Genomic DNA, 18,911 nt, shown 5'->3' with positions numbered 1-18,911 from the left:
ATCAGGCTCTGTCTGTATACATAAAGCATGTGTGTTACTTTTTTGTTTCTCTACTCAACAGGGTGATTTTGATTTAAATCAAGTCGATTTAAATCATGATTTAAGTCACTAGGGAAATGGCTTGATTTAAATCAACTTGATTTAAATCACAATTTTTAAAGAGCAACTGTCATCTCCGTCCCACAGCGGCTCCTCCTCTGACCCGCTGTTGACTCGACAGTCTCATTCACTTTTCATGGGATGGCTGGTGATGCGGCAGTGACACAACAAGGTGAGGGACATGCCGGCAGCAGGTGAGTGGATGCCCGCTAACAGGCGCTGGCATGATTGATCTGAAATGACAGGTGCTCTTTAAATGTAAGGACTCTTGCTTGCTGGTAGTTAGGATATTTGCAAACAAAATTAAGGTTTCTCTTTAGTTCATTGACAGACACAGCGCTCCATTATTCAGAACCATAGGGTTATACTGCCCCCTACAGGAGTAGGACACTTGGCAGAAAAAAAGACTTGGCTATGCCTATGGGCAGTCCTTGATGGTATACACTCCCCTCTCTGCTATAGGCTTTCAGTTTTTTTTTATGTCTAGTCAGGAGTAAGGACCTAGTTCCCTGCTGGGATCTCTAGTCCAGAGAATTTTTTTGTTTGTTGTTTTCTTTTTTCCTGAACTTTTCTCAGATGAAATCTACAATCAACTGCTGGGCTGGGCGATGGCCTGGACACAAAGATATAATGGTCTTCCCAGTCTGGCCAGCGAGCGCGTGCAGCCCGCAGATACGCGCTAGGTCAGCCATGACATAGCCCCACTGGATGGGGGCTGGCCCTGTGAGTAATACATCTTGCGAGGTCGCATACGACCGGGTCTAGGCCTGAGTCACACCATGGCCGACAGCCCCCCCACATCGGTGGTGAGGGGATCTGTCTGGGAGCGTTACCTGTGTGCTTCGCTGGATAGGTAAGCACAGGGCCCCCTCTTCTCCTTCCCCGAATGTGGTGTGGGGCACGGGTACTCCCTAGGGTGGTCGGTCCCTCCGGGGTTCTCCTCCACCCTCGTCCCTCCCTTCCTTCCCAGAGGCTTCTGGCCTAGGTGCTTTTGGGACACACTGTCCCCCCTTCGACCCTCGGGGGTTGCTACTGGGGGGGGGGGGTTTCCCTTGGGCCCACCAGACGTCCGTGATCGGGGGACCGCCTTAGGCGGCCCTCCCGTAATTCAGGCTGTGGCTTTGTGGCCTACCAACCAGCACTGGGTGGGCGGCCTCCGTTCCGCGGCTCGGATTGGTCCGTTCCCCCCGCGGGCTGCGCACTCGCAGCAGGGGGCCGGAAATCTAGGCCGCGCCTTTTGCGGCCTGCTAGGCCTCGTGGCTGCACCCCTACCAGAGGGGTGGCACTGTGGGGGCTCTGAGGGCAATCTCATTTTGGGGGTTCATTAGGAGGGGCCTTGGCGCTCCCTGTGAGGCCCCCTGTGGGGGACCTTAGAGGTGCACCGTGTGGGCAGCATCTGTCAGTGCCCCCTGAATAAACTAAATTATTAATGTATCTTAAATAGAAAACTATCTTTGGATAGATTTTTACTCCAAAAGCATTTTATTAAAATTAAATTTGATAAAAAACAAAAAAAAACAAAAAAATGTTAATAAAAAAAAAAAAATTATATATATATATATATATATATATATATATATATATATATATATATATAAACAATTTGAATATTTATTTTTTATTTTTATCAAATTTATTTTAATAAAATGCTTTTAGAGCAGAAATCTATCCAAAGATAGTTTTCTATTTAAGATGCATTAAGAATTCAAAATGTCTACTTGAGAGGCAGGTTGGATATATATATATTGGAAAATGGGTAGTAAGCCTTACTTTCCAAGAAATGTTCCCACTTTCTCCTGATGTTCTTCTCTTGTATGCCCTTGGTGTGGCTGTTATTGCTTTTAAATTTACTGAGGGCCAAGGGGGATGAATGGGATTTTTAATATATTTTTTTCCTTCAAATGTTATATTGTATATGGCTGCCATGAATGATTTATCACATTATTGCACCTGAGGTTTTTTTTTTTTTTCCACCTGAAAGAAAATGAAACATATGCTGGAGTTTATTTTATTATTCTTACGCTCATTCCAGACGAAACTTATCCAGAACCAGCCATATGACGAGAGCCTTGATATTAATGACTCGGAGGACGTTGCTAGTATTCACTCTCCAACTCCACGTAAACCAGGTGAGAAGAAGCTTGGACAAAATGAGAATTATGGACATTTTTCAGGGGGGCAGATAGCTTGTTTACCATCTTTGATAATCGTATTTTATTTCACCAGCTCCTAAACTCCTATCTGGGAAATTGAAAGGTATAATGCATCCAAGCAGCCGTGGAGGTGATGAAATGACTAAGGTAATTATTAAATGTGATGATGGCAAACGGAAGGTTGCTGTTTGTTTTACATTGCATTGTAATTTGAAAACTGTATAGGTTAGTAACATAGATGCAAGCTTATATATATATTGTATATAACTGTGACAGTTATCATTCATGCCTTGCCTTCAATGTAACCGTTTTGGGAAATGGATAATGTTACCGCTAACAACTTTATAAAAAATTGTTCTTTAGCAAGAAACATACATTCCACAATAATAATTATGCTAGCAAACTTAGCTTGTGCTGTAAATTGTTTCCAGCATTGTTCCTGTTTCTTCTTACTGGAGGCTGCCATTTTGCTGAAGCCAGAGCCCCTGAACAGCGGTAAATCTTTAGGCTGTCAGCAGATCGGCCTCTACAAATTCGGCACAGTGATGAAAAATAGAGAGCAGCTGAGCATGTGCAAATCAGGATGAGACTGTGTATTACTGGATTTTAAACAGTGTAGACACTGATTTCTTTAATGTTTTACATAGCTATGCCTGCAATAGGGACCAGCCTGAAGTGATGTAGCAGGACTTAATTTTTTGACTAAAGTTCCATTTTAACCACTTCAGCCCCAAAGGATTTTACCCTTTTCCTGACCAGAGCACTTTTTTGGATTCGGCACTGCGTCGCTTTAACTGACAATTGCGCGGTCATGCGACGTTGTAATCAAACAAAATTGATGTCCTTTTTTTCCCACAAATAGAGCTTTCTTTTGGTGGTATTTGGTCGCCTCCTGCAGTTTTTATTTTTTGCGCTATAAACAAAAAAGAGCGACAATTTTGAAAAAAAACGCAATATTTGTTACTTTTTGCTATAAAAAATTTCCCTCAAAAAAACGATTTTTTTCCCTCAGTTTAGGCTGATATGTGTTCTTCTACATATTTTTGCTAAAACAAAATCGCAATAAGTGTATATTGATTGGTTTGAGCAAAATTTATAGCGTCTACAAAATGGGGGATAGTTTTATGGCATTTTTATTTTTCATTTTTTTTCATTAGTAATGGCGGCGGTCTGCGATTTTTATCGGGACTGCGACATTATGGTGGACACATCGGACATTTTTGACACTATTTTGGGACCATTGCCATTTATACAGCGATCAGTGCTATAGTTTAAATGATAGTGTTTTATTCCCTCGCTACCACTGGTGATCTATCAAATGTCAGGGGCTGCTGCTACTACCGGAATGGATCACACCGTATCCACTTAATATGAAACTAAAGATATGTTGGTATTGCGCTGCCCCTATATTAAATAACCCTCCGAAGGTGATAAGTATAATGCCTAGTTACACAAATCAATAGTGTAATATAAATATATATATATATATATATATATATATATATATATATATATAAATGTCTACTAAATAATATCAAAAAGTGCAAAGTGCTACATTAAATAAAATAAACACACCACAGAGGTGATAGAATCCAAATAAATGAAAATCAAGTGAACAAAGGTAAGTAACTAAAAACAGTCTCTTAAAAAATTACTATTTTGATAAAGTGCAGAGAAAATGCAGAAAAAAAAAAAAGTAAACGCACTACAGAGTCAATTGAAAACCTCCACGGAAACACAACTGCTTCAATTAAGTGCAAAGCCAAAAAACAGTGAATTGATCATAAAGTGCCAAGTGCGTCTTATAAATGTGCAAATAAGTAAACACTCTCCAGAGGTGATATAAGTGAACTACCCTAATAATAAACAAATGATATACAAGGAAATAAGAAAGAGTATACCTAGACCAAAAAGAGGGTACCCTCTCCTGATCACATGGAAATAAACTTTAGAATTACACAGAAAATATTTATAGTAGTAAACGCACTACATAGCCGGCTGTAACATACATTATATCAGAATGAATCTGGCCTCTATAGATTAAATATACATATTGAAATCCATCAAAAATAAAAAAATAAAAAGATAGAAATATTCAAGTCCATAAATAAACAACGGTCTCCTTTAAGTGCAAGTGCTTTATGCAAACTTGTGCAAATTCAACTGAGGTGTGGATCTCCCAGTGCTTAATCCCGCTGTGATCACACTTTAGTGGGCAGTGGCCCCTTACCTATAGCAAGGGGGGATTCGCATAGAGGTATATAGATTTCTTTATATGTCTTCTCTCCTGGTAAATTCGGTCACCTTCTCCTTTAAATTGTATTCTTATTGCTCCATAGGACCCAATAGATTAATAGAGAGGGAATACCATAGTGTAGTATTTCACAAATAGCATTTATTAAAAATTTTCATACACAGGGTACTCACACATTAATAGATTGAAAAAAAGCCTTTTTCTTAGTAATCAGCAGAAAGTGCATCCACAGTCAGCGTCCTTCCCGTCCCTACGTGTGACATCACATCACGTGACTTCATCAGGGGATTCTCCCCTGATAAACCCTGCTGCGTGGAAAGGTAGTGGAGATTTTCTCAGGAATCTCTCCTTCCATGTATTGTGTTGTCATGTCATGTCTATGTCTCACCACTGGAGACTGTATTGAGCACTCACTATTCTGACACTGGAAAGAGGAAAAGATGCACTCTCCTCTCTGTTCAAGCCAGCTCAGAACCTCAGGTATGAAGGGGGGTTGTAATCACTTCTTGGACCCTCAGATTGTCGGTTTTTGATCCTTTTAATGCCAGCCAGCTGCCTCTTTTTCTAGGCAGGTCGCGGCCGCTCGTCAGGAGGAGGACTTACACCCCCACCACGATGCCGGCGCTCACACACTTCCCTGTTGAAAGAGGAAGAGGGGGGCATTTTCACGCGGGCTGATCTAGATCTCGGAGATCTGAATCGGCACTTGAACATCCGATCCTTTCATAATTCGATTGGTTGTGTCCATCCTGCAAGGAGGGGAGTTGCATATCTCCATGTGCCATCCGGCTTAGCCATAGCACAATGAGTGTTCTGAAAGATTCTGGCACCTCCTTTAGGGAGGCTAAGTGCTCTAGGCATAACAGTCCTAGCCTATTAAAAGGATCTACTTTTAATAGATCATTCAGTCTCAGGTCTAAAGACAGAGTCTGATCTCAGCTGTAGACATCTGAAATCTCTAGGTTGGATTCTGGAACCTAGGAAGATTCTCCTTAAAACTATCAAGCCGGTTACTTGGGGGCTGGTTATACATATCATACAGAAGAAGGTATTCTTACCCCAGACAAGAATCAGTTCCATTCTAGGACTAATTCAACTTATCAAGATTAAGGAAAATTCCTTCATTCGGCTGCAGGAGATTTTTAGGGGAAATGGTGGCCTCCTTCAGGACCGTCCCTTACGTGCAGTTTTATTCAAAGACTGCTTCAAGACACCATCCTGTCGGTCTGGAATAAAGAGGATTCAGGCCTTGTTTGTTTCCAATAAGCTTGGCTCCCGACATAGGTCAGAGCCTAAATTGGTGGTTGTTATCCAGCAGGAGGGAAAATCTTTATCCTGCAAGGTGTTAACAACAGATGCCAGCCTTCTAGGCTGGGGAGCAGCCCTGGAAGAAGATTCTGTCCAGGGGAGATGGTCCAGGTTAGAGGACCTTGCTGGCCATAGAATCTTGGCGGTCAGATTACGGGACTGTCCTGACAGGATTCAGTCTGACAGAGCCACGGCGGTGGCTTACATCGATCACCAGGGGAGGCACGGGAAGTCGTGCAGCCCAAAAAAAAGAGGTGAATAATGTTCTAGCTTTGGCAGAACACACAGTCCTTGCCTATCGGCAATTTTAATATTTCAGGCGTACTGCTTGAGACGGCAACAATTATTTCCTGGATAATGATCTCTTCACCCCGACATCTTCCTAGCAATATGTCAGATGGGGTACTCCTGACATGGACCTATTCGCGTCCAGATTCATTAATAAGGTCAACAACTTTATGTCAAACAAGGCTCCACTAGAAGGCGGAACAGACGCATTAGTCTTCCCAGGGGATCAGTTCTCACTGATCAATACATTTCCTCCAGCTCTGCTACTTCCGTGCCTTTTCCACAGGATTAAGCAGGAACAGAAGGAGGTGATTTTGGTGGCCCCAGCCGGGTCCCAGAAGATCTTAATTTATCGAAATCATAAAGAGGGCAGTAGAAGTTCTTTAGACTCTCCCATTATAGCCAGACCTTCTTGCACAAGGTCCGGTATTTCATCCTACTTTACGGACAAGGAGTTTAACAGGTTTGACTGTTGAATCCCACTCTATAAAAGATTGTGGGTGATCTCCTTCAGAAGTGTCTACTCTGACTAATGCCAGGAAGCTGGGTTCCAGAATCACTTACTATAGAATCTGGAAGGCACAGGTTTCTTGGTATGGATCCAGGGGTTGGCACCCCAGGAAGTATGTCAATAGGCAGGATTCCAGCATATGGGATCTGAAATGAAGCTGGCCTTGACTTTTATCAAGGCCATGTTGATGTCTTTTCCTATGGCCTCTTGCTTCCCACTCTTGGTGCATAGCTTATACAGGGTGTAACACGGTTTATCCCCCTATCAAGGCACCTTTTAAATCCTTAGGATTTAAAATCAGTCTTTTCGGCTTTCCTGAATCAGCCGTTTGAACCTTATGAGAAATTCTCTTGGTTCTTTGACAAGAAAGATCTGGGGAAGAGAAAGCACTACAGTCTCTTGATGTAGTAAAAGTGATCAGAATCTATTTAAAGGCAACCACTCCGCTTCGCAAAACACAGGTTTTGTTGTACTGCCAGAGGGTCCAAGATATGGAAAGGCAGCGTCAAGATCCAATATTTTCCAAATGGGTTTGTCAAGTGATTGATCCAGCTTCAGCTTAAAGGGATTGTAAAGTGATTTTTTTTTTAAAATAACAAACATGTTATACTTACCTCCACTGTGCAGCTCGTTTTGCACAGAGTTGCCCCGAACCTGCTCTTCTGGCGTCCCTCAGGTGGCTGTCTCTGCTTCCTCCCGCAGGTACTTCTCACATTCATACGAGCTCCCTCACATGGTGAGAAGCATCTGCGGGCGCCCTCCCGTGATACAGCCGGCGGCTATAGCCGCTCTCTGTATCACATGGCCCCGCCCCCAGCGCTCCGCATCAGTGGATGTGATTGACAGCAGCGCGAGCCAATGGCTGCGCTGCTTTCCATCAATCCACTCCAGCCAATCAGCAGCCAGGCTGAACGGTGGAAAGGACGTCGGGGGACAAGCGCGGGACTTTCGAGGGGTGAGGTAAGTAAAACGGGGGGGGGGGGGGGGGGGCTGGGGGCGCAGACACTGTCAGATGTTTTTTCACCTTAATGCATAGAATGCATTAAGGTGAAAAAACATTTACCTTTACAACCCCTTTTTAAAGAAGAAAATTCTTCCTTCTCATACAAGATAAAGTACACCATAACATTAAATGAGTTTGGTTTCTCCCCTGCTCGTAGAATTACTTCATTCTGGGCTGTTTTCTGCCATTATGTTGTGGAGAAGGACCCTCAGTGTAGGGAAGCAGTGGTCTCTCTGCAGAGGTCAGACATTCCCTCACAAAGCGCAAAGGTTCTTCGGTGCAGCATGCTGTCAGGGGACACGCTTTTCTACTCGGGCTGCAGCTGCTTTCTAAAGAAAACTAACTGTAAGTTTTTGCAGGAACATATTTAGCTTACCAAAAAACATTTCATCAACGCATTTAGAAAATTGTCTGATTTGATAAATACAATATGAAGTATTAGGCTGGGTTAACACATGCTGCAGCTGCGGCTCACAGCAGGGGGTCCGGTGCATCCCCGTTCACCAATACAGGTGCGAATCGGGTCCAAGTTTGTGCAGACCGCGGCCGCCCCGGAGGTGTGTGAACCGACTCAATTGCGAGCTGGGCACACTCTCCTGTCATGCGAATTGGATGCTGGGAAACCTGCATCCAATTCGCATAAGTGTGAATCCAGCCTTAGTCTATCTATGTTAAAATACTGTTGATCATTTTATTGTTATGTTTATTTTTAATGCACTTGTATACTTCAACATAAAGAAAGGGAAAGCTGCTAATAAGCCTGGAGCGGTTCGTGTCAGCTCTCAACACGATTTTAGTGATGATGAAGATCTAGACAATACAGGAGATGGGGATGAGGATGATGACGAAGATGATGATGATGACGACGATGATGATGACGATGACGACGACGACGATGATGATGATGACGAGGAAGGAAATAGCATTTCAAATGTGGGGTGAGTGTACGAAAATAGTTTTATGATATAAAAAAGGGAGAAAAGGTGGGTAAATAGAGGCCACTAGCCAAGAAGTTGGTTGGCAAGATGGCTTCCCACTTTTATAATAAATGGGGAGCAAAACTTACAGAAAACTATCACTAACTCACCATAATGAAACTGAAGGCACCCTGTAAAATAAGAAAAACAATACACACTTATCCTGGGTACATGGACTTCAGTCTTCATTCCGTTGTGGAGCGAAGGCTACAACTGGTATCCACCTGGTCCCCGCAGTTTGCTGTGGTACCTCCCATCAGCCCCTACATCTCAACAAGACATAGTGCCCTGGGGGGAGGCAGGTGAAAACGCAGTACATAGTGAGGGACCTGATCTCTGACACACCAGAAGTGTTGTATACCAGTGGCTGCCATAACTTTTCATATTAAAGCACAACAGATTGCCCGCCAACCAGACAAGTAAGCTTTTTTTCTATTACAGTGTACCTTTCATTTTTATTTTGGTGAAGTATGTGTATTGCTTTAAATGCATTTATATGGTAACTGTAGTAACACCCAATGTAAGCTAAATGCAGAGCTTGATCTCCATTTGTCAGATGAAAGATGAGTATTGTACATATAACAATGAGCTGTCAAAAAGTCATATTGTTAAAATGTGTTCATCTAAAACTGCTAGTCTACAATTAAAGAAGTCTCATAACCTGTCTCCCCAATGAAATGTTTCTACAGGTAATCTCTCTGCATTCTGTCATTGTGGTTTGTTTTTTTTTTGTTCTTTTTTCCTATAGGGATGGTGTTAAACACTTTAAATATATTTCTAGGTTTGGATTCAGTGGGGAAGGATTAGAACCCTTCTCTGATTTTTATTTCTATTAGAAAATGCTCCATATTTAGTGCCCTGGTGACCACAGTTACCAAAATCATTTGCATTTTTGTTTGTGCTGCTGTTGGAGATTTTTCCTCACTTCCTGTCTGGTGAAACCGTGGTCACTGTGACAGTAGGTATGAGGAATTCTCTCTGACAGAGCCCTCAGTAGCAGGTATATATAAAAAGGGTCTATTTTGTATCCACTCTATCCAGAGTGAAAATGTAAAAGATTTTCATTTTCCTCTTGGCAATATATATAGTTACATAGTAGATGAGGTCGAAAAAAGACACAAGTCCATCAAGTCCAACCTATGTGTGTGATTATATGTCAGTATTACCTTGTATATCCCTGTATGTTGTGGTCGTTCAGGTGCTTACCTAATAGATTCTTGAAACTATCAATGCTTCCCACTGAGACCTCCGCCTGTGGAAGGGAATTCCACATCCTTGCCGCTTTTACAGTAAAGAACCCTTTACGTAGTTTAATGTAAAACCTCTCTTCTTCTTATTTTAATGAGTGGCCACGAGTTTTGTTAAACTCCCTTGCTTGAAAAAGTTTTATCCCTATTGTGGGGGATAAATGGTACAAATACAAATATGGTATTTGTATATTGAATATTGAAATCATATCTCCTATCAAGCGTCTCTTCTCCAAAGAGAATAAGTTCAGTGCTTGCAACCTTTCCTCATAACTAATATCAGACCCTTTATTAGCTTTGTTGCCCTTCTTTGTACTCGCTCCATTTCCAGTACATCCTTCCTGAGGACTGGTGCCCAGAACTGGACAGCATACTCTAGGTGCGGCCGGACCAGAGTCTTGTATAGTGGGAGAATTATCGTTTTATCTCTGGAATTAATCCCCTTTTTAATGAATGCCAATATTCTGTTTGCTTTGTTAGCAGCAGCTTGGAATTGCATGTCATTGCTGAGCCTATAATCTACTAGGACCCCCAGGTCCTTTTCCATCCTAGATTCCCCCAGAGGTGCACCCCCCAGTGTATAGATTGCATTCATATTTTTGACACCCAAATGCATTATTTGACATTTTTCTACATTGAAACTCATTTGCCATGTAGTTACCCACCCCATTAATTTGTTCAGATCTTTTTGCAAGGTTTCCACATCCTGCGGAGAAGTTATTGCCCTGCTTAGCTTAGTATCATCCGCAAATGCAGAATTGAGCTGTTTACCCCATCCTCCAGGTCGTTCATGAACAAATTAAACAGGATTGGTCCCAGCACAGAACCCTGGGAGGACCCCACTCCTGACCATTCCGGGTACTCTCCATTTATTACCACCCTCTGAACTCGCCTTGTTGCCAGTTTCAATCCATGTACTCACCCTATGGTCCATGCCAACAGACCTTATTTTGTACAATAAACGTTTATGGGGAACTGTGTCAAATGCTTTTGCAAAATCCAGATACACCACGTCTACAGGCCTTGCTTTATCTAGATGGCAACTCATCTCCTCATAGAAGATTAATAGATTGGTTTGGCAAGAACAAAATATTGTATATAGTCCCTTATCATCCCCTCCAAGAGTTTACATACTATTGGTGTTAGGCTAACTGGTCTGTAATTCCCAGGGATGTATTTTGGGCCCTTTTTAAATATTGGTGCTATATCGGCTTTTCTCCAATCAGCTGGTACCATTCCAATCAGTAGACTGTCAGTAAAAATTAGGAACAATGGTCTAGCAATTACTTGACTTTTTACTTGACTTGGTGCTGGACTTTGAGTTCCCTAAGCACCCTCCGGTGCAAGCCATCTGGTCCCGGTGATTTTATTAATTTTACGTTTCCCAAGTCTAATTTTAACCACTTGCCTACCAGGCACGAACACCCCCTTCCTGCCCAAGCCATTTTTCAGCTTTCAGCGCTGTTGCATTTTGAATGACAATTGCGCGGTCATGCAACGCTGTACTAAAATACATTTTTTATAATTTTTTCCCCACAAATAGTTTTCTTTTGGTGATATTTGATCACCTCTGCAGTTTTTATTTCTTACACTATAAACAAAAGAAGCGGGACAAGTTTGAAAAAACACAATAATTTTTACTTTTTGCTATAATAAATATCCACATTTTATTTATTTTTTTAAAATAATTTTTTTCTTCAGTTTAGGCCGATATGTATTCTTCTACATATATTTAGTAAAGAAAAAAACCCGTATATTTATTGGTTTGCGCAAAAGTTATAGTGTCTACAAAATAGGGGATAGATTTATTACATTATTATTATTTTTTATTTTTTTTACTAGTAATGGCAGCGATCTGCGTTTTTTATCGTGACTGCGATATTGCGGAGGACATATCAGACACTTTTGACACATTTTTGGCACCATTCACATTTATACAGCGATCCGTGCTATAAAAATGCATTGATTACTGTATAAATGTGACTGGCAGGGAAGGGGTTAACACTAGGGGGTGATCAAGGGGTTAATATGTTCCCTATGGGAGTGATTCTAACTGTGGGGGGAGGGAACTGACTGGGGGAGGTGACCAATCGGTGTCTCTATATAAAAGGGACACACCATCAGTCTCCTCTCCTCTGATAGCACGTGGATCTGTGTGTTTACACACACAGATCCACGTCCTGCTCAGTTACTGGGCAATCGCCGGTGCCCGACGGACATCGTGGCCCACCAGTGGCCGCAAAGGAAATTCCGTCATATGACGGCAGCCCAGAACAACAGATGCTTCTTGTCGCCGTCATATGACAGTGGGTGGGTGGGAAGAGGTTAATTCTGTCCACTGTTAACCATGGAGGTGTTTCCTGCGATGTGTCATGAGGATAAACACTGCAGTTTTGGTTACTGAAGCCCCTCGATTCCCCCGTGAAGACTGGGGAGAAGAATAAATTCAATACCTTCGCCATCTCCCCATCCTTTGTAACCAGATGTCCTTCCTCATTTTTTTATGGGGCCAATATGGGCTGTCCTCCCTTTTTTACTGTTTACATACTTAAAGAATTTCTTGGGATTTTTTTTCTTGCTCTCCTCCGCTATGTGTCTTTCATCATGTTCTATCTTAGCTGTCCTTATTACACCCTTCCATTTCTTGTTGCATTCTTTATAAAGTCTGAATGCTGATGATTATCCCTCAACCTTGTATTTTTTGAAGGCCTTCGCCTTTGCTTTTATATGCAGTTTTACATTGGAGTTAAGCCATCCAGGACTTTTGTTTGCTTTTTTTAAATGTATTACCCAATGGGATGCATTAACTAATGCCCTTATTTAATATGCTCTTAAAGCAAACCCATCTCTCCTCCGTGTTCTTTGTTCCTAAGATTTTATCCCAATTTATGCCTTCTAGCAAGGTTTTTCGTTTAGGGAAGTTGGCTCTTTTGAAATTCAGTGTCTTTGTATTCCCCTTATGTTTCCTATTTGTGTGATTTATACTGAAGCCAATTGACCTATGATCACTTTTACCTAAATTGCCCCGTATTTCCACATGCGTGATCAGGTCTGTATTGTTGGTAATCGGTAGATCCATATATATATAATTTTTTTTTCTGTAGCAGTATTCTGTCATTGTTCTCTTCTATTGTAGTTATGACCCTGCAGACTTTGAACACCTCCCAGTGACGTCGGACATTAAAGAGCTGTTCCAGTACATTATCAGGTAATATGTAAACTGTATTGTAGAGTTGTTCAAATAAGAAAAAAAAAATGAAAAATAGATTTGGTTTTAATGGATGAACTGAATCTGGTTTTCTATGATTGCCTAATGTTTTGTTTCTTCTAGGTAAATTTGTTCATTTTTTTTTCTTTTTATACCTTCACATGGATCACCTTTTGAGGTCATTAGTACAAATAATCAGGTGCAGGTGTAACTGGTGGCAGTATTTATTCAAGAACCAAATAATGCCAGCACTTTAAAAGAACAATCCCTTTACTTGATGCGGAGTTCCACCCAAAAATTTAATTTCCGCTTAGTGCAGGGTACCCCCTGACAGGCCGCATTTGGGGGGGAGGGCGGTCGGATATCTACTTTTTATAGGAGTCCCACTCCCACTTCCTCTAGGGGCACTGGAAGCAAGTTTACCTCTCCACCCACCCCTTCGGCAATCATCTGGGACACATCACAGGTCCCAGGTGATTGCCCGGCCAGTCACAGTGCGCAGCGTGGCTCACGCATGAGCAGTGCGTACCCAGCTGTGAAGCTTCAGCCAGGCGCCCTACAATGACAATTCCGGCACCGCAGAGAGGAGCGGGACTTCATTCGCCTGCATCACTGGACCGTGGGACAGGTGAGTGTCCGATTTAATAAAAGTCAGCAGCTACACATTTTGTAGCTGCTGACTTTTATGTGGGTGGAACTCCGCTTTAAAGTGGAGGCATTTTTTCATGTGTAGCCAGCAATACTTCTAATCAGTGGGTCTTGTACATTTTTGATGTTCCAACATTTTTTTTTTAGCTTTTGGGCATTAAATCTGGATAAGAGATAATCTGGGCTGTAGTGGTGGTATTCACCATTGCTTGGATATAGTCTGGTGCTTTTGTCTTCTGTTTAAAGGATAAGTTCACCTTTTCGCAATGTTACATCCATATTCAGGCTGTAACATGTTACAGAAGTAGCAGCCACCCCCCTTTCCCTGTTGTGACAGTGAGGGAGCTAGGTAGTTCATTGAGTTTTCCTGTCAGTGTGTAACTGCCTGCCAGTACAAAGTATGAGCAGACAACTTATACAGCCTGTCTGCAAGAGCCCTGCATGGCAATGCTTTGCAGGCTCATAGAAAAAAATTAAATAAATGCACATTTTTTAACCTAAAAATGTGCATTTATTATTTTTTTACAAAAGTGAACTTATCCTTTTAAGAGCATGTGAGCAGAAAACGTCAAAATAAAAAAAGTGTCAGGGATATAGTGCCACTTGCTCAAGGTAAGCTCAAACTAATCATACGCAATAGTTTAGATACAGCACACAATCTTTTAACGACAGTGTTGCCTTGTTGCATGCACATTGTTCGGTCCTAGGTCATAAAGCGCAAAGCAAATTCAACCATCTGATATTATAATAAAATGATTGCTGGCTTTGTATTATACCTCTACCTATCTATTCTCTATATTTTATATTCGCACAAGCACAAGGTGGACGTACTGGTATACTACTGTTTGCTGGATATAGCTATGCCCCTTTGCCCAACCACACTAGCAGACATTTTTTAACTCGTTATGTTTCAGAAAGCAATTTAGACACTGCAAATCAATGTGAATAACCTAAAATAGAATAAGCAGCTGATTCTTTCTGTTTTATATATAAAAAAAATGTATTAACCTCTTGCCACCTGCTTAACATATGTGTGGTGGCAAAGGTGTTGGCTTTAACTCGCATAAGCGACACATATGCGTTCAAGGGAGACCGAGGTTTCTGTGCTGAGAGCATGCTCACTGCACTGGATTGTCCAAAATCCAGAGAATTTACATGGATTTTTACAATGTGTGGTTTTAAAGAGCTTTATTAAAAAAGCTGTATATATGATTCTGTTGGTCTAAGGACCCTTTCATGCCAGCGTGCCGCATACTGCGCACACACTGACATGTATTGCATAAAAGGAATTCAACTCTGCAATAGCTTTTTTTTGTTGTTGTAATGGGCCCCCAAGAGGTTTATGTCATAATGTGTTGGTATGCACAGCATATTTAGTGCATTATGACAGACTTCCTTGTCAAACAAAGCCCTCCAGTATAAAGCTGTCAACACTCTGGTGCTCCCATTTTCTCACGGTCTTCTGGGTTAATTTTTTTTGCATACTTGAATGGCTGTGCTGAGATGACATCAGCCACTTCATCTAGGCACAGGTGCTGCATGTACACTACTGCTGACAGGCTAGGAAAAGCATTCATGGCATAAGAGATCAATAGGGTGTCTTTTGTCATAAACACCTCTGCCTGTCATTTTTGGCAGTGTGCCACAACACTGAGCACTGACTACCGTCAGTTTACGTTCCTCTGTCCTCTCCCCTTCCCTCCTTGTCTGTCAGCTCCAGTCTGTGTCTGCATAGCCAATCTCCTCTGGGCCCCTCCCCTTTCCTCCTGCCTCAATTCCAATGCATTACACAACACAATGACTTGTATCTTCTCTGTTTTAGCAAGGTATTCACAGCAGTATGTCTGTTTTTTTAAATGATAATCCTAAATACCTTTTTGCACAACTCCTCTGTGTGGTCACATGATCTGCCTCCGCTGGCTGACATCACTGGGGAATCTCAGCCCCTCCCACTGCTGTTCTTAGATCAAGGAAGAAGAGCAGAGGGAGATCATGTGACTGCACAGAGGAGCTGTGAAAAAAAAAAGGTATTTAGTATTATAATTTAAAAGAAACACACACTGCACTTTATATCTTGCAAAAACAGAGATTATACAACTAATTGTGTTATGTGACTTTACAATCTCTTTAAGCATGAATGACACCACGTCGCACTGACATGCGTTACTTCAGTGTGATGGTGTGAATGAGGCCTAAAAATACGCTATTGTAGGATGTTTTGCTATCTTGGTATCTTATAATAAAATATTAAATGTCTTTTGGGGAACCTTTGGATAACACTTAGAAATTACCCATTACGTATATGGTCCTTAAGAGACGTTTTCAATGACATGCTGACATTTTATCCTCCCTAAATATGGAGGCTGTTGGCACAGGCTACACAATGCATTCACAACTTCCAAAGATCTACAGAAAAATGACATTCTGTCATATGCAGGTTTATGGAGATATGATTATGTGGAACTTTGGAAGTAAGTAAGTAACATCAAAAGTGTAACACTGGCTGACACACTTGTACAGCCATATTTGATGCACTTGTTCTAACATTTCCAGTCCAGACTATCCACATACTAAATTACTATCTGGGAAATCACAAAATGGGTCAAACAAGTCACACTAACTTCTATACTTGTTTTTTTCTTTCAGCAGATGCTTTACAATTGGGTAAACTGAATTGAAATTAATTGAAATGTTGCTGAAATAAAGAATGTATTGGAGTGTTTGTGCTGCAGCTACTCTGTTATACAGTATATTTGCTCTTGCGTATAATTCAGAAATACATTTTCATTTATATGTACAGTTATACTTTAGTGGATTCCTCCCCTTACTTTGAAGGATCTGTATGTATAGATTGTGGTGAGATTGAGTTTTAACCTACATAGAGCTTCAGTAGTTTTAAATGCTTTGATTATTTCACCAGATACACTCCACACACCATAGATTTGGACCACAGATTGAAACCTTTTATCCCAGACTTTATCCCTGCTGTTGGAGATATTGATGCATTCCTAAAGGTATTGTACTTACTACAGCAATAATGAATTGAAAAAAATGGCTTATTTAATTTTATATCTGTATTGGTATTGTGCAGAACGAAAAAGTCTTTTTAATAATAATTATTAAGAGCCATTTTCCTAATTGTACATCACAGGACGCAGGAAATTGTTAATTCTTCCCAGACCACTGGGATATGCTCTACCTCCAAGTGATTAGACACAGGCAAATAGCAAATCTTGACTCAGCCCTGCAAAAGCACTCCCACTCCCAGCATTGTCTCAGCTTTTTGCTAGTGTGCTGGGTGACGGACATACCATTCTCTACTGAGTTTTCCTTTCTATAGTGCTTTTTAGGTCTTCTAGCAAGATTGCATCCAGCTGCTGAGGCTTTGTGTTCTTGAAGTAGCCTTTAACCGGATTAGTTCCTTCTGACTTTAGTTCCTAGAGGTACTGTACCCAAACCCTGGGGGAAAGGACAGGGCTGACCTGTAAACTGCTTGTGCACTGGTCCCTGTGGAAAGCACTTATCTTGGCAGGTGGTATAGCCCATATTTTGTAGACTCAGTGGTGCATGCCTGACATAGAAGAGGCAATATTGAGCTATTACGTGGCTCTGAAGCATTTTCACTGTAAGTAGATGCATCTGTATTGGGCTCACTTGTGCTTTGTTCCTGCCTTCAGGCTTTGGGGGACATTGGTTTTATTTTATGGCTATCCTACCACCTAAGGGAGCGGAGGTGTGCAATCAGTTGTGGTGCCTCCCTGAGGTCATACCATGTCCAGAGTAGTGAGGCCTTGCATGGTCCTCCGGCTGTGGCACAGATGTTGGCTGCCCATGCTGGGACACCACAGGCTGAGCACTTGTTTGGCAATGCTTCAGATAGGTTTATCCAAAAGATCATAGCAAAAATTAGTACAACCCTACCATTGAAAAAAAAGGCAGAAGCTGTTTGCCCATTCATGTTAGGGGCCAAAAAGAGTTCCATTTGTTTTTTCCTCTAGAACTCACAAGAAAAAGACCCACGTTTAGAAGAAGAACTGGACTCCCAAGCCTGCCCAGTAGGGTTAAATGTCCTCTTCTCAATGAAGGAGCACCCTCACTTCAAGTGGGGGGACATCTGGCAGCTATTACAGCCATTTGGACCTGCGATATCTCAGATGTCTGGGGTCAAAACATTGTATCCAGAGGGTACAAGCTGAAATTTCAAAACTTGCTACGTCCTTGTTTCATGCCTTTTGAATGTGCTTGCTGCACCCAGTAAAGGAGCAGCCCTGTATCTGCACTGGATCTGTCACACTCAAGGAGTTATTGCCCCTGTTGCAGAACCAGAGTAGTTTTACTGTTAGTATTCCAACTTGTTCACTTCGTGCAAGCCAAATGATGATATGTGGCCCTTTCTGGACTTAAAGCACTCAAACAAGTTTCTGCATGTTCAAAAGTTTTGTATGGTTAGTGATTACTTCTCTCCATCAGGGGGGTTTCTGTGGCTTCATATCAAGGATGCCTTCATGAACATTCCCATATTTCTGCCTCACCGGCGTTATCTGCATTTTGCATTAGTGGAACAGCACTTCCAATTTGTGGCTCTGCTCTTTTGGCCTTGTTATGGCACCACAAGTCTTCACAAAGGTGTTGATTTTGGTGCTTGCTATAATTTGGAGTGTCGGCAATCCCCATTTTTAAGTATCTGATGATCTACTTCTGCAGGAACAGCCAGAAGACAGCTTTAAGGCCAATGTGTAAAAAAAGATTGTGCAAAACCTACAAAACTTCAGCTGAAATCCTGAATGTATTATGTGTTTTAACATGCGTTGAGTTAAGCCAGCACATTTTCTATGAATATCTGCATTATTGCAGCATTCAACCCTATCCAGCTGCAGTATGCTTCAGTCTGCCACATACTTTGACAGGTTGCAGAGGGTGGGCCTGGACGCTGTACCTGTGCCTCCTGGATGCACTGGATGCTGAGATTTGACTTACAGGGGCCAAACGCCCTATGTACAAAGAAACTAAAAGTTTGCAAAAAATGTCATTCCAAGTTCTAATATAATAGGATTTTTAATAATATTCATAAAGTACATATTTTAAGTGGAACTTTACACTGAATTTTAAGCCCACATTCACATCAGACCGTTTTGACATGCAATTTGTCATGTCAAATCGCATCTCAAGTCGCCGGCTATTGCCAGCAACGGCACCGTCCGAATCGGTGCGACAC

General features: G+C 41.7%; 1 protein-coding gene across 2 annotated transcripts in view; it reads left to right on the top strand.

The window, feature by feature from the left end:
* The window catches only part of IFT46 (intraflagellar transport 46), a 43,038-nt gene that overhangs the window by 11,743 nt on the left and 12,384 nt on the right, over positions 1 to 18,911 (top strand). For both annotated transcript variants that reach the window (XM_077456827.1, XM_077456826.1), the window contains exons 2-6: positions 2,132 to 2,228; positions 2,326 to 2,399; positions 8,355 to 8,554; positions 12,977 to 13,048; positions 16,617 to 16,710. In XM_077456827.1, the coding sequence (XP_077312953.1) occupies positions 2,132 to 2,228; positions 2,326 to 2,399; positions 8,355 to 8,554; positions 12,977 to 13,048; positions 16,617 to 16,710 (537 nt within the window). The remainder of the gene's footprint in view (positions 1 to 2,131; positions 2,229 to 2,325; positions 2,400 to 8,354; positions 8,555 to 12,976; positions 13,049 to 16,616; positions 16,711 to 18,911) is intronic.

The sequence above is a fragment of the Lithobates pipiens genome, unplaced genomic scaffold, assembly GCF_037356315.1.
Source record: "Lithobates pipiens isolate NorthernLeopardFrog02 unplaced genomic scaffold, aLitPip1_a1.2 Scaffold_27, whole genome shotgun sequence".
Taxonomy (NCBI): domain Eukaryota; kingdom Metazoa; phylum Chordata; class Amphibia; order Anura; family Ranidae; genus Lithobates; species Lithobates pipiens.
The sequence above is the reverse complement of the archived record's forward strand: the minus strand, read 5'-3'. Positions and strand labels throughout refer to the sequence as shown.